The following is a 16,668-nucleotide window of genomic DNA, read 5'->3' on the forward strand; positions in this document are numbered from 1 at the left end:
AAATTGTCCTTTTGTGTGAATGTTTTTTTTTTGTTTATGTGTGCCCTGTGATTGGCTTGAAACCAGTTCAGGGTGTTCCCCGCCTACTGCCCGAGGACTGCATGGGATAGGCTCCATCACTCCCGCGAGCCTTGTGAGAATAAGCAGATTAGAAAATGGATGGATGGATTGATAATAGTTTTCCTTACATAAAGGAGTCAATCATTTCTACTTTCTCAGAAGACTTTCATCAGTCCGCCGCCACCGTGGGCGGAAGCAAAATTCTTCATTGCTTATTCGACCTTCCTTGCAGCACTCAAGACCGTTAACTTTACTGACGGGGTCAATCAACTAACCCCAAATGTATTACCTTACGATCAGATGCAGCTTCAATCCTATTAAAAAGGGAAATGTCAAAATTGGCAGTAGTCCTGTTCAAAAATCACCTGTGAGAATTTGTGTACATGCAGCTTTCATTTGAAATGCCTTTTCTTGAAAACATTTTTTGCTTTTTTGATGTACAATCACACACGCGAGCACACTCACTTGTGTGTAAAAAGCTAAAAATTGCCACACTACGCTTATTAATGTGTGCACTTTGAAGTCACTGATGTGTGGGAGATGAAATAATATTATGATCAGATTAAAAGAAAAAGTCTGACTTATGTTTCCATCATAATTACTGCTCTTGCTTCATGTTTCATGCATTGGTTAGAACGCCATTCTTTAATCAGTTACATAATTTCCAATTATCTTCTTTTACAAATGGAGCAGAGAAATAACATTCCTTCTGAAAAGTGACTGTCCCAAATATTGTTTTGTAGTCCCACTTACACAGGCAATGTGCATTGTCGAACAAATCACCCATTCAGCCCATAAAAAAACTGGAAAATATCTCATTTCAGCTTCTCATCATGATGGTCACAACTTTGCTTATACCCATAAGCACTGAGCATGATAATAATAATAATAATAAAAACAATAAGGATAGTCAGTATGATAATGAGTGATGATGATGATGATGATGATGATGGTGGACCGTTGGACGACTAGTTAGAACACCAGCCTCACATTACAGAGGTCCAAGGTGCGATTCCAGGCCCTGGCCTTCCTGTGTGGAGTTTGTAAGGTCTCCCAATGCCTGAGTGGTTTTTCTTCAGGTATTACAGTTTCCTCCCACATTCCAAGAAAATAGGCATAATAGGTTAAGTCGACACTCTCTATTATCCGTAGGTGGGATTGTGAGTGTGAATGGTTGGTGTTCGTTCTGGTGTGCCCTGCGATTGGCTGGCAACCAGTGTGTACCCGCCTACTGCCTGAGGATGCGCAGCTCAGCTAATGCATGAATAGAATAATAATAAAAAATATTGTATAATAATAACACTTATTTGAATTAAAAGTACAAATTAATTTAGGTTTTCCACCTGTTGGGTACAACAGACTTCTATTTGTAAACTCTAATGTATCCCACTGTGTTAGAAAAATCAAATATGGCCTGCACACATGAAATAAGCAATGGAATCATTATGGTAAACAATCCTTCATGTCATTTTTGTTACGTTGCACTTATCTGTACTTGAACCTCCACCCACACCAGATTCAAGTAGTTGGCATTGTTACAGGCCGGATTTTACTTTTCATTCTCAGGTCAAAATCTTTTTTTTTTTTAACTGTAAAGGCATCATTCTCACAAAAAAAAAAGGCTACAGAGTTTTAACTGAAGAAACCTTAAGATTCCAAGCACATATCTGAAAGATATTTGGCATTCACATGCAAGACTTAGCGTAACATGATTTTGTCCTGTGTGTTTTTACTTGACTCTAACCTATTCTGGATTTGTAAGGAGAACTCTGCTCTTCAATTGATGCAAAAGTTGTAAGTGCACTATAAAAAAACCTGGTCACAAATCAAACTCCCTCTTTATTGTGATGATTTTGCAAAAGAAAATCTTTGATTCCTCCCAAGAGCTCCAGTACTACATAATATATGTAATTAAAGCCGCAACCAGCCTTTAAGCACAGAGAGCCTGCTGACCTTGCCAATGTGAGACACAGGTTGGGCTCAGAGTCCCCTCATGTTTAACGTCATAAACTCCAAACACCCATTGGTAAAGTGTCACAACACTTTCAGATGAGAACACCTGGAACATATCAGGAAAACCAAAAGGGGTTCAAAGTGAAGGAAAATTGTTTTTCATGAAACTAATGGTGAAAATGAAGAAAAAAGATCTAAATGAGAGCACCCTCCCTTTCTTTCTGAACACAGTGAAACGTCCAGTAACACACACACAATACACAAATACCAAAAAAAAAAGATATACTCACATCTTGGGCTGAACAGGGTCATAACAGAGATGCGAAACAAGCAGGAGGCTGAGATAAAAGATGGCTGGCTCAATGAGGACCTTTAAGCTCGCGCGGCTGACTGACTGCTGCGATACTACTGAGCCAGAGTCAAGCCAGCTACAGAAGCACCACTGGGATGTACCAAATGTTTGACTCTTGGAGGGGTGGACAGAGGTGCAATGGGCTGTTCCATTCGAATGAGAATTGAAAGGAGGGTTTGAGGGCGCGCTGCTGGTTTTCACTCAGCAGCCGGAGGGTATATGAGGAAACTGAGCTTTGTAGCCATTCTCACCTCACGCTCACGTCTGCTCAAGCCATACAGTGTACAAAACAAAACGAGTCCCACCAAAAGGGTCGCAGGGGGAAGTAAGAAGCATTCGAGGCCTTTGAAAGTCCATATAATTAATAATAATACCATCATTGGTTTGAAGTCCATCATCAAATAGCACCACCACAATCCAGAAAATTCTTTTTTTAGTTATTGGGTTGAATGTGCAATAAAATCAAGTGTAGCAATACTACAGTGGAGCTGAAAGGTCAAACACACTCTATTCATGGGGGTGATTAAATGTTTGTTTGGAAGGTCAAATCAGTCTTCCAAATGAGAATTGAGAAATAATGGAAATAGAATAAATCGGTTTTAGGGTTGAACTGTCGTACTCATACATCTTCTAAATACTCTATGGTAGGGTTGTGCGATATGGCCAAAATTCATATCTTTCTATTATTATTATTATTATTATTATTATTATTTCCATGAACCTTGGATTGAAGCCCCATGTGACATGGCTGAGCTAGATATCTGGCCATTGTCATTCCAGATATCTTGATTACTATGGGTTCAGTGAAAATTAAGCATTTTTTAAAGAAAAAAAACTATCAGTCCTAAAGGATGTGAAAAGTGTCAATTTTTTATTGGACCTTACTGACAGCCTTCAACATGATCAAAGTCAGCAATACATTAAAAACGATTGAATTCACATTATACTGCAAATGTGCTTTAATGATTAATTACAATTTTTATGTGACAACAGATGTTTTTGATGTGTGTGCTAACTGTATCAACGTGTGTGTTGGAATAGGACGTCTCATGCATATTTCCCCCTAAATTGTAGTTTACATAGTTAGCAGAATGAGGATTAAAAGGAAAAACTAAGAAGTCAGATGAACAGAATCAATGACAATACCCGCCTTCCATTTTGTTCATTTGCAACCAATTAGAGTTTTGAAAAGTGCCAAAACAAAAGTTTCATTCTTTACAGCAGATGCATGCAAATACATGCACAGTGATTATCCTAGACCGAGTTCCATCTGCATTACAAACCAGCAGAAAAACTGCTACATGCGCTGGGTCCATTTAGTTGGCGTACAAGACACCAGAGGGCCACTCCGGCGAAGCTTTCATGTTTAATTAGCTTTTTTAACTGCCTAGCACCAGCTAAAACCAACTATAATCTGAGTTTACTCCAAAATGATTATTACCTCGTTCCACACTGCACTTAGCCCAGTCACAATTGCCTTATTAAATGGATAAGTCCTGAGCCACCTTCACACATGCTGTGCTTTCAGTGTTGGCGCAAGAAGACACTTAGCCCCAGGCTTGCATCATACAATGGAGTCACACGCGCACGTGTGTGTGTGTGTGTGTGTGTGTGTGTGTGTGTGTGTGTGTGTGTGTGTGTGTGTGTGTGTGTGTGTGCGCGCGCGCGCGTGTGTGTGCGTGCATGTGTTTGTGTTTATAGCTTCTTGTGTATGGAGTGGTGCCTTTATTTTTAGCCTGAGAATGGGGTTTTTTTGTTTGTTTGTTTGTTTTTTGGTTATTTTTTTTTACGGTGGAGAGGCATGATTGTTTTATGCACTGAGTAAAAGTTGCACAACAAATGTCAACAAGCCACAACCAGAAACCATATTAACTCCTTGGAGAAGAAAAGAAAAATGCAGGCCCAGGACAGATGAGGACAGTGTTGCTGAATCTTGCTCATAATTTTATTCCCCGAGAACATGCAACCAGCCCGTGAAGGGTAAAAATTGAACTTTATTGTCTTTATTTCACTTCCAAGAAAGTCCATTCATTTATTATTTATACCCCTGATTCAGTGCGGGCTACCAGGGAGTCCATCCCAGCTGCCATCTGATGGCATGTGTAAATTATAAAGTCCATTTTTGCACTGCATGCACATTTTGGTGTCAATCACCACAACAGTACCAGAAGGTCATTAGCGCCTCTTTATCAAATATTTCCTCAGAATTCCAATTTTCTCTCTGTTCATTGATAGGCAGGCACACTGTCAAAATGTGACACAACATTAACTTACAATAACGAGAAAGTGAAGACGCTGTTGTTAAAATGTGCTGTTTTGTCGAGATGTAAATGGTGATCTAAACATCAAACCACTGTAAATTACTGACAAACATTTTCCAGACAAGTCCAAATTTAAGTCAAAAAGAGATGAGAGTCTAGCAGACTTTTAATTACGGTAGGTATGGGCTCTAACTGGGGCATTCGAAAACTTTAATTTTTTTGGATGTTGATTGTCAGAATGAACCTGATCTCAAACATCTGTAAAGCCTGTGTCAAAGCTAACTGCTATACTGAAGCTTTTTATTAGCCTCTCCAATTTAACAGCGTGTGCCCCTTTTGCTTGCAACAATAAATATGGTGGCAACAATGTTGCTTATATTTCACTGTTCGGTATACTCTACAACCTGATTTGGTTTTCGGTTCCACCACTGTTGTAGCTGACGCAGCTTAGCAGAAAGCTGCATGACCTCTGTAAATAGTGCAACATCCAAGCAGCGTAACAGCGTGTAACTCGCCTATGATGTCAACAGACGAGAAAGCGAGAAACTTCAATGTCTTTAAATATCTCTCTGTCGCAGTACACAGTATTTTTAAACATGTCGCAGTACACAGCATTCCTGCTTTGGCATAAGACAAGACACAAATATTGAATTGTCAATGAATCAAATCATCTCATGAATAAATTTGAAAAGTGTACTTTCAATCAGAATCGTCTTTATTGGCCAAGTATGTATAACACACACCTCTGGATACACTTTAACGTGACTTTGCTACAAACACCTGCGATAGGAATTCGGTGTTTTCATCAGTGGTGTTAGCAGCGGGTCTTCTCGGCTGCATGGTTTGCCAACAACCTATCTTGTGGTCAGAAACTTGTCATGGATAGTGTCAATTGTTTCATTCCATGTGTTGGAGCACTCTGACGGCCATAAAGTTTCTCAAACTGCTGTTAAAGAGTCGGGGACTAAACAACTTCTTGTTGGATGTTAATTTTGCAGCCCTGCTCGGATATCATTTGATGAGCCATTGGCAAGGGAATGCTCACAAAAATGGCAATACCTAAAATGCCATGCTGATGGCCTCACCTTAAAGATGATTGTGACTTTTAGGACATCCTGTACTTCAAGTAAGGAAAAAAGGCAGAATTAATTAGTGTCACTTCCAGCAGAATTGCTTTACTGGTATTAACCAAGAAATAAGGACACATCCACATGAGGTGAGGAGGTGGAGGAGATTCCACATCCACATCCCACTCCTGTTGTAACACAAGAGTGGGAATTCTTCGTCGACCATTCAACAGACATCAGTGTGTCTGACTCCACACTGGCACATGCATTAGTACAAATAAAGGAACCTATTAAATGATGAAGTTGAGCCAGTAAATCACCAAGAATTTTTGTTAGCTTGTCAGAATATGACAAATACGTTTGTACAATGTTGAAACTACGACAATAAAAAGTTTAAGTTAGAATAAATCAAGAGTGTAATGAGCAGTTGATCTGCATTTAAATTCACATTGCATCAATCTGCGAAACAAGAGTTTTCATGTCCAGTGGTGCAGTCAGTGGACAGAGAGGTGAGGAGAAAACGGTTTTGTTTTTTTTTTTTTAATATGCACATGATACATTGCACTGTTATAGCATAGCAACGGTGCCCACAAGATGAATCATCCTGACATTCAGTGATCCCCCGGCTTTTCGTCTGGTGCCATCATTGGGACAAAATGTCACTTTGTGCGAAACTAATCTCTTCGGCTTTAGCTGCTCTTTATGCTTGGTGATGATTGATTTCATGCATGCTAACATGCTAAAATAAGATGGCAAACATGCAAAGCTACACACTGTTTGACTTTATTCCAAAAAGGAATAAAGTGTGAGCATGTGACAAAAATACTTTGTGCATGAGTGTTTCACCCGACCTTCGGGTCGAATTGTTTCCTGTATGCTAGAATAACTGCACATGGCCCTGAACAAATGTAAGGACGCGTGCTTACAACTGCACTCGCAATTTGACTATTTTAAGACGGATTTATAGCTTTGAATTCCATTTGGTCCTTTCACTGTCAGCTATTAAATCCACGATAATACAAACAGCATAGTGAAAAGTGCAGGGGGATGGCGAGAGGAAGCAGGCAAAGAGGTAGTAGAGCAGAACAAGCTTGATGTTGCCCTTTGGACTGACTCATCCCCACACAAATTGGGAGTATAAAAAGGGAGGGCAACAATTCAAGAAATGAAGGTTCTGAAAAAACAAGCATGTTGTGCAATCGTCACAAGAAAAATATAAACACTGCTTTGCACAGGAACACTTCGCTGAAATCAATCTGACTTAAAAAAAAACCTGATCAGAACAGGTCCCGGATAATGGCCACGGATGTGCTATTTCCTGCAATTATTCATAACCATCACCCCCCCCCCCACCCCCAACCCCATTGACTGAACACCAAAGTGTTTCCTTAATCATGAAAAATAGTGTTAATTTATGTATGCACTTATGTTGGAACTAGGCTGCAGGCCCAGTGAAACTCATGCTGTGCTAAGCCAACTGACAAATTGACCACAGCAATGGATGAAGGCTGTGGGCAATGTTCTTCTGATGAACTCACGCAGGAGGAAAGCAGCAATCAGGTTCAGCACTCAGCCTGGTCCAAAAGCTTTTCTGTAAACAGGCCTTGAAAACCATAGAAACTTTACTTTGGAATAACTGGCCTACATGTCCACATCACAAGGCTCAAAATAAGCAGTTTGCGAGGCAAAATTTGCATTTTGCGCCTCATCATAACAAATTGAATAGCAACCGTGGTCCCAAAAAGTTTCGATTGTCTGGACGCACGCGAGTCTCTCACAACGCCTCCTGCGGGTAGTCAGAGGTCGAGGCTTGGGCAGCTACTTATGCCGCACCGGCTAGCTAGTGACAAGCTTCGGCTGGCTAGTCATGTGGTTACGTTGTGGAGTTGCTCCTACGCCACATGCAGCAGCACAAGCATAGACAGACACACAGCGTGGTGAAATAAAAATAATGTAGAAGGAGGAGCCCCGCCTCTTCTCCATTCGAAGCCAGCCCTGTCTGCTGTCTTGTGGCGAATAATGAACAAGCCATGCTTAGCCAACCTAAGACTGACATGGCTAGGACATGTAACACCGGAATTAAATGCTTGGGTGATTGAGGACGCTTTTCACAGACTTGTCTTCCTTCCCTCATTTTAATGCAGTATCTGTCCTCTCTGAAACTGTCATTAACATTGTAACATATTTTCTATCTACAAGGTTGGCACTACAGTATATATAATTTTGAATAATTTGCACCGCTCTAATTTTCTGTGTGAAATTGAAGTCACTAAATATGATTGTGTGTGTGTGTGTGTGTGTGTGTGTGTGTGTGTGTGTGTGTGTGTGTGTGTGTGTGTGTGTGTGTGTGTGTGTGGTGGGGGAGGTTCAAGTAAGGTAGCCCTAGGTTGTACAAGAGACCTAATAAAAAAAAAAAAGATGCATTCAATTTCTCCCATCCAATTAGCAAAGATAAATAATCGAATTAATTACAAATGGTTCTGTGACATTGTGAATTACAATCAAAACAAGCTATACTCAAGAGTTAATTTCCATTGTTCCTAAACCTACTGCATAAATGGTTAACTGGGTTGATGAAGCTGCTCTCAGCCAAGATGTCCTACAAAACACCCTTCTCTCTTGCCTAGTTACTGAGATGTACCCCCCCACCCCACTACAGACAGACAGACATACGGACTGCATTCAACGAAAGCATGTGTTCACCGAGGTATTACTGTATCTTGACATGATAATCTTCTTTTTAAAATGGACCACTGCACTTTCTTCCTTCGCCGCGGAGCATCGCGGACAGCTCATACATTGTCATTGAGTGCCTTTTCTCTTTTGCGTCCCCTTCTCTGTCTGCGTCTACCGCCACCCGCCAACCCCCAACCCAGACACACACGCACAACTCTTTGTCCGCTTCAAATAGTCTTCCCTCTTTGCCTCTCTTGCTGGAGCCACACAGTGTGAAAACCTCATTATGTTATTTTACAGGACTTGCAAACTCAACCGGACAGAGGGCTGGTTGCTGCATTTTCACATGTACACTGAAGTACCGTATTGAGTCAAGTCACCATTATACCCGAGAAAGGGAAGAAGTTATTTGATGCCCCTCTGTGGCTGTAACAGCCTCAATTCTACAGATGTCACTGCCAAAGAACCATGTTGAAGTGAAATGAGGAGCTTCATTTCAACAAAAGTAGGGCTTGGGCTAACCCTTATACTAACACTACTTCTATCCTGAGCCGCGAGCCCCCTAATCGTCACCCTTAACCCTAACCCAAACTTCAACCCCAACTCACAAGGGCCGGGGGTTGGGGTGGAGGGGGGGGGGGGGCTGGAGCCTGTCCCAGCCGTCTTCGGGCAGTAGGCCGGGGATACCCTGAACCCGTAGCCAGCCAATTTCCGGGCACACAGAGACGAACAACCATCCGCGCTCACACTCACACCTAGGGACAATTTAGAGTGCTCAATCAGCCTGCCAGGCATGTTTTTGGAAACCAGAGTACCCGGAGAAAACCCACGCAGGCCCGGGAGGAACATGCAAACTCCACACAGGGAGGTCTGAGCTGGAATTGAACACTGTACCTCTACTGTGAGGTCGACGTGCTAACCACTGGTCCACTGGGCCACCCTGGTCTTAGATAATAATAATAATAATAATAATAATAATAATATTGTATGTGTAAAATGCTTTGTTCACTAATACTGTGTGAATTTTACTATTTACCAAAATTCACCAATAATTTAATAAGCTAAATGAAGAAGAAGAAGAAGAAGAAGAATTTCACTTGGTTTGAATGGGGCTCATATGTGATCGTTAAGAGCTTCATCAGTGTGAAGGAACCCAGGTGGTGAAATTTCTGCCCCCACTTTTTTTAAGCATTAGGTAGCAGATGTGCATTTTGGCCAGACTGATGATAAGATGCGCACACGCGCACAGGCACACACATACACCAGACTTTAATTACCATTCACTCCGCTGTGCTGCTGCCCAGATTCTGCTAAACTTGTTTTCACCGGCTGCATCTATCTTCTTCACAAATCTTATGAAGTTCAGCGTTGACAGCATTCAACCTCCTCTGTGCTACCCCCACCACTCCCCCCCATGTATTGCTTGCTTTTTCCCTGCAGTGCTCTCATAAATAATCTTTTTTTTTTAACATGCAGCCCAGGTTAACAACGTATCTCCACTGATGTCGACCAATCAAAATTCATTAACTTAAATATTAACACTGTCAACAACAGTAACGAGCGAGAAACTGATAGTAGCTATGACTGACAACCTATTTATTTAAATTGTAGACATGGAAGGATTACCATGATTATGGTGGGACGGAACACAGTTTTTGGTAACCTAGCAACAATAAATGTTCTGAAAATGAGCTTGTGGGCACTTTGAGCGACACATTGTGTGGCTGTAGTGTAGATCTTTCACACTCACATGGTTGAGGCCAAATACGGAGAATCTGGTGAATGGAAGCCAACCTGAGAAAGAAGGCTTATCGTGGAAAATGTTGACAATTACTTTACTCGAATTTCTAGTCTTCACAGTTCCAATTCGATGTTCCAACTAGGGACTTAGATGTGAGGTACAATATCCTGTTGGGTTTGATCTCTACGGCTGTGTGTTCCATCTCCCAAAATACAGAAACCATACACTGTTTCCAGACTTGTGATGTTGTGTTCAAAGTAAAAATGATTTAGCCAGGGGCACAGCAATTTCTGTTGAGGGGAAGAACAAAAATCATATTGACACCCTATGACAAAGTAATTAGAAGGATTAAATCTCTCTTTGAGATATGGAGAGTAAAACGTGTTGACTTAACGCCTCCTTTCTTGTACTTGGTTCCATCAGACACATTAGAATGTGATCGTGAACTCAGAATCATTCACCTCCCCGGCCCCCAACATGACATCTCAGGATTACTCAGGTTTGGCAGACTCAAATTCACCATTTGAATGGACAAGTGCTCTGGATTATCAATCTCAAGAGGTGCATTGCTAAGTAATAACTTCAAGGTTGCAGCTCCTATACGTATGTTTTTATCGTGTTTTTGTCTACTACCAGGTGAAATATCATGGAACCAATTTCTCTTTGTGTTGCCGCCCAAAGGGGAAATATACACTCTAGTCACTGTTCACTACTCACTACATTGGAACAGGGAGGCTAATTCTATGTCTGTGATGTAGACTGAAAACCTAAACTTCTTTTTTTTTTTAGGTGAGCATTGTTCATTACAATGGATAGATTCAAAATAGATTGACATAAAGACTGATGAATATTTATTGACAAATAATTTGTTTGCAATGATGGCATGGAGATGTGACAAGCGATGGGAATTGGTGAGTGTTTATCGATTGTGAGTTTGTTGTCGATATTACTTAACGATTCCCTCAAATTTGGGTGTGGGAATGAAATAATAGTTTGTTTGCTTAACTCGTTCGTATCTTAAGTCTATCAGTTCCAGTACTTGAATAAAAGGGGTATATACGAACGTGTAGAAACGAATGAAAACAAAAGATGAAATATTTTGTTTTCATCTTTTTATGTCAAAGCCACGTGTTTTCAGTCCACAGAAAAAAATTCTGTACTTCGCATAACTGTTCCAATATTTTGGAGAAAAATGTGCACCACCAAATTTTGCGAGATTTTTATCACAAAATATAAAGTCATATAAGTGGGAGACAGGTGATTTTTGTTGGACAGTGGCAATATGTATAATATAGTTTTCTATCCTACTGAAATCTGTCTTTAAAACATTGTTACATCACTTAAGGAAGTGTTGCGAGTCCTTTGGACAGACACTGGAGACTGATCACGCAGAAGGATGTTTTCTTCATTTAGTTAAAAGTCTGTAAAACGGAAAGATTTTGATGATGGCGCATTGGCTTGAAAGCTACTTGCGGAGCAGTTACATTATGAAATGTCATCAAGGCCACTTACACCTTTTACCGCAAATGATTGCAGATGATCAACAAGACTTGTGTAACCTTCTTATTGGAAGTATGGAGACTGAAGAGAGAGGGGTCAATGTGCTTTCGGTATTCTGTCATTTTCTAGGTAAGAGTCAGTTGGGGGGGGGGGACACAGCATGCTTAAATAACCAATGAGGTCATGTCATGGTGCTAAAGCAAAATCTGCCCTGCAGTTGCCATCAGTTGCAGTTTGTGTTTTTGAAGTATATCTCAGAGGAAAAAAGACAAAAGTCATGTGCAGTGCAAAGGTCACGTCTGTGTTTTTCACACATTCAAAGGTTAAAAATGCACAATGTGCATGAAGGTTTGCCTTTATCATAAAAACAACAAAAAAATGACACAAGTGAAGAAACATTTCAGACTGTCAAGTGAATTCAGACATTTGTTTCTAAATTATTACACATATTCAAAGATAATTGCTATCAACATGTGCAAAGACTGGGAACTATGTTGTACTTAATTGTGGAGAAACAGCTCTAAACTGTTCATCATCATTGTAGTTTTCCAGTTTTTGGAGAGGCGGGGGTGGCTAAAATGGGGCGCAACGACGCATTTGGGCTTGGCATGAGTCCCCCCCGACCCCTATATATAAGAACTTGAGCCTACGTTCACATCAATGGTTATTTGGCGCAGTTAGCGAGGCAGCTTCTTCTCTTTGGATATTTTACTGGCGTGACTGCTTTAAAATGCCCGACTGTCGGCCGGCCGTGATGTGTGGAAGGAATAAGAAAAAAGAAAAAAATTAAACATCAGACGTGATAGCCAGCATGTGGACAGGGGCTTCAGTCTGGTGTGATCACTTTAGAGTGCCTCGTTGTTGCCCAGTGACAACCTGGAGGGAGATATTCCAGCCACAGGAGACTTTATATATTTTTATGCCTCCATAGGGGTGAGTAGTCATAAGAAAGATGCTAGACAAAGCCAAATTATTTTGACTGACGGTTGGCAGTGCGTGGTTTCAGCACATTCAGCGGATACTTTTGTGATTTTGAAGCCTCATTTTAACAATCTTCAATGCCAAATTTAGAACACCTTTGTTTTCATTTTACAGGGACTTTAAATGTAGATAATTTTATGCTGTCTTTACCTTGTGTACATTCAGGCAGTATTAGTCATGCATTATCTCATTATATGTAGAAGTATTTGACCTAATATTTGAAGTTTGTGGTGAGCCTGTACCCATCAAAGAACTCATCTTCTTCAAGAGCTTCATGTCTTTTACGGGAAGCCATTGTGACAGAGGATAGCCACTTGACACATTCCCCATCAGTCACTGGTTTGTTCTCCTTTCGGTCGAATGACATCCATTCCCCGCTCCCCAGCCAACACCCAGCACCCACTCCCCTACTTTCCACCTCCGTCAGGCTGCATCACTCTTTGAAGTTAATGAGTCAAAACCATCAACCGCTTTGCTTTTAATTAGAAAGCGGACAGAATGATTACATTTTTAATTGAAACTGTCGTTTTCAATTAATATGTGACTTCCTGGAGAAAGCCCTCTCTCTGTCCCCCCCTTACGCACACACACACACACACACACACACACACACACACACACACACACACACACACACACACACATACACACCTACCACTATAGAATTCATTTTTTCCCCCTCTCATTTTACTGCCATTCACTTCATAGCAACTCACTATGAACCTTATTTATTTACTTATCAGCCCTGCCGTTCATGATCTTCTCCTCATATTACTTTTGGTGTCCACCCGCACTTCTCTCCTTTCTCAATGTTAGTAGTCGTTCGCATGACTCTACATTTTTATATGTATTATGTGTACAAAGTCAACAGTTGTTTCTCATTTTCTTTTTGCTGCCTGACTTTGCAGCCTTTGCTCACATAGGGCTTGATTTTACAAAAGGTGTGCAAGTAGCACAAGCTTCATTGTACAAGTAAAGGGATATGAATTTCATTTACAAACCAAGTGCAAGCAGCAGTGTCGGCAAAATGCGCAAAATTTCCTTGCAGTTCATTTTGTGCTTTGTCGAAGGAGTATATAGAATTCAATTTATTTAGCACACACAAGGTGATTCATCAAACCTGAAACAAATAGCACAGGGAGATTTTGCCTCTTCAAGAGAATATTGAGACATACCGTCTGTTTAGCATTGCAGATTTTGAGCTTCTGAATTATCTAAAGGTGGACTTGGAGCCAGTCACAAGAAGGAGTCATTCCTTATTACCTATGATGTAACTCCACTGTGAGATTTGGTGTTTGTCTCTCCCAGAGTATTTTATCAGGTGGGCTGTCTCAAGTTTTAAACGCAATGTTGCGCAGGATAGGCGTATACTGTACTTATACATCCAATTGCCATGCACTCGGGGCGAGTTAAAAGCATGGCTTTGATGTGATTGCTGTCACCCCCCAAAAGTATCCAAGCAATCATTTTTTTTAATTAACAGCAAGATTTTTGTTTGCCTCTTCCACTAACACTTTCAATTCCACCACACACGACAGCATTAACAATGAATCGAGAAAGACCACAAAAAACAAACAAACAAACAAACAAACAAACAAACAAAAAAAAAATCAGGGAACTAAATTCAAGCAAACTGACGAGAAAATGAGACACCTGGATTACACACCAGTGGCTGGAGGGAGTTGATTGTTAGACACAGAGAACAGGAGTGAACAAAAACCTAATGAGCAGACATGACATGAAAAAGGAGACACAAAGAACTCAAAACATGAAGCAAAACTAAATCTAAGAAACAAAAACACAGATTGTGGCAGAGAGATTCATTTTATAGACTGACAAATCAGGAAAGTAATCAACCCGGAAGATCTTATGACAACCCAAAAATGTTATTGTTGGTTAAAGTATGTAATGTAGCAGAACAGTGAGCGCCTTTAGCAATTTGGTTTCACTACGATTCAATATCTCAGTATGTTGCATGATATCAAATAAAAACACGCCTTACCCCTGTGTCGACAACTTAATCAAATATTGAATCAAAAGCGAACACTGCTAATTTCTGCTGTCTGCATGTTTGACATGATAGCGCTTCGGCTGTCGCTTGGCAGTGGCTGATTCGCTCTGGAACTCGGTCAAAATGGCTCACTCAAAAACACATTTTCAAACACAGGCGGATAACTAAATGTTGTATCACTTTATTTTTCAATTTTACATGGGTGTACAGGCTCTCCAGAGACCCAACGAATTGTATAGAATAAAAAAGTATGTTTTACATATGTTTCCTTTAAGATTTTTTTCACCCTCCAAATTGAAGCTGTCAAAAATGAATATTATTTTTAGATTGAAAACACGCGTCCGTGTAATATAGCGGCAAGGGGCCGCGTTACTGCTTGCCCACGTCTCTTCTGCTTATCTCTTTTCATTTCACATGAATTTGCCTGGCCTTTTCGCACCTGTCCCCAGTGGCCATCCCTTCTCTCGCCCTCCTCCAGAACCCGGAGTGGGTGACTGTGTCTCTTTACGGTCCATTTCCTGGTGAGGAGGCTCTTGAGTGCAGACCCAGCCATTCTTTGCCCACACAATGCCGTGTTCTCATTAACTCTTATCAAAGTTCATCTTGCATCCAAATGCTGTGGGCTGCTCCGCAATGACTGCGCTGAAAGGAGAAAATGAAAAAGACAAAGCAAGCAGTGCGCACAGAGAGAGAGAGAGAGAGAGAGAGAGAGAGAGAGAGAGAGAGAGAGAGAGAGAGAGAGAGAGAGAGAGAGAGAGACTCTCATGTCGATAAACGATGGAAGAATAATGGTTTAATAGAGAGAGAGAGAGAGAGAGAGAGAGAGAGAGAGAGAGAGAGAGAGACTCTCATGTCGATAAACGATGGAAGAATAATGGTTTAATGTCCAGTGAGGACAGAAGCAGAATAAATATCGGTATGAGGTAAAATTAAACTCTCCTGATATCAGAAATGAACTTTTTTTTTCTATAAACCAATATTTGCCATTTTCCTCTTCATGGGAAAATATGTTTACATCTCAGTCAAGCAATTGAACAGTGTGCATAATCAAAATCCCATTTTACCAACACAAAAGCAAATATTATTTTGCTTTCAGTCCAGCAAATGAAAAAACAACGGTTGGCACCCATCCTTGGAAGCATTAAAAGGCTGTCCCGCTTGCAGCAAACAGGACACGAGTAGGTGGAGACATGAAGTGAGTGCTTAATGTCCTTTCCCGATTTACTCTGCTGATGAGAAATGGCCCTGCAATTCTCCCTGAGAGTGTCATTGAGCACACTCAGTAAACATGCACGCTTTCCTCTTTTCCTGCGTCATTACTCCTGCTGGAGTTGCTCATTGACATGTAAAGAGCAATAATTGGGGCGTGATTGCAGCCTCTACGGACTACTATACAACGTGACACTTAAACACGAGGGCTCTATCTGCGCTAAAATCAACCTGCTGCCTGATGAGATATTTCATCATAAGACCAAGTATACAATGATTGATGTCTGTTGCTATGCCTTTGAATGGAGATTGTGCCCAGTGGCATCCAGTTTGCCCATCATAGTCACCTTAAGTCGTGTCCATTTGTAATGATGGTCCTTGTTTCACTTAGCGCTCATATTTCCCTCTGACAGCAGCAGGCTGAAAATGTCACGATACGAAGAACAGGATGACATGTGATGCCGCTTTTTTGACAGGCATATTAGTGGTATTATGTGTGTTTCGGTGTGTAGCGCATATTGTGTTAGACTGCTTGATTTAAAAAATGGAATACAGCAGCTTTTGGTGCCCAAACAGGATAGTGCCAGATGTAGAAATGAAATGAAGGCAATATTAAGACAAACTCAAAATGGGTGGTAGATTGGACACATCTTAAGATCATATGCAAGTGTACTATTAAAAACACGTCTTTATAAAGACAAGAATCAATTTGGTTTTGGCACGCGAATGATCATGGTTGGGCTCTCCAAGTGCTAACTTCACGGCACAGTTGTTTTGGACCCCCATATGCCGACTTCACCCATGTAAAAGACCGTCATTGTACGACTACAGTGCTGCATTGAAAGAGACTGAGAGGG

At 40.9% G+C, this 16,668-nt stretch overlaps 1 protein-coding gene across 2 annotated transcripts in view; it reads right to left on the reverse strand.

Moving 5' to 3' along the window:
• LOC109525910 (RNA-binding Raly-like protein) overlaps positions 1-2,434 on the reverse strand; it is a 38,477-nt gene extending 36,043 nt beyond the window's left edge. The window contains exon 1 of one of the 2 annotated variants that reach the window (XM_019886790.1): positions 2,304-2,434. In XM_019886790.1, the coding sequence (XP_019742349.1) occupies positions 2,304-2,325 (22 nt within the window). In that variant the 5' untranslated portion in view covers positions 2,326-2,434. The remainder of the gene's footprint in view (positions 1-2,303) is intronic. The other variant, XM_019886789.1, reaches the window with a different exon arrangement.
• Positions 2,435-16,668: the final 14,234 nt, after the last annotated feature.

The sequence above is a fragment of the Hippocampus comes genome, unplaced genomic scaffold (assembly GCF_001891065.2).
Source record: "Hippocampus comes isolate QL1 unplaced genomic scaffold, H_comes_QL1_v1.1 scaffold261, whole genome shotgun sequence".
NCBI lineage: Eukaryota > Metazoa > Chordata > Actinopteri > Syngnathiformes > Syngnathidae > Hippocampus > Hippocampus comes.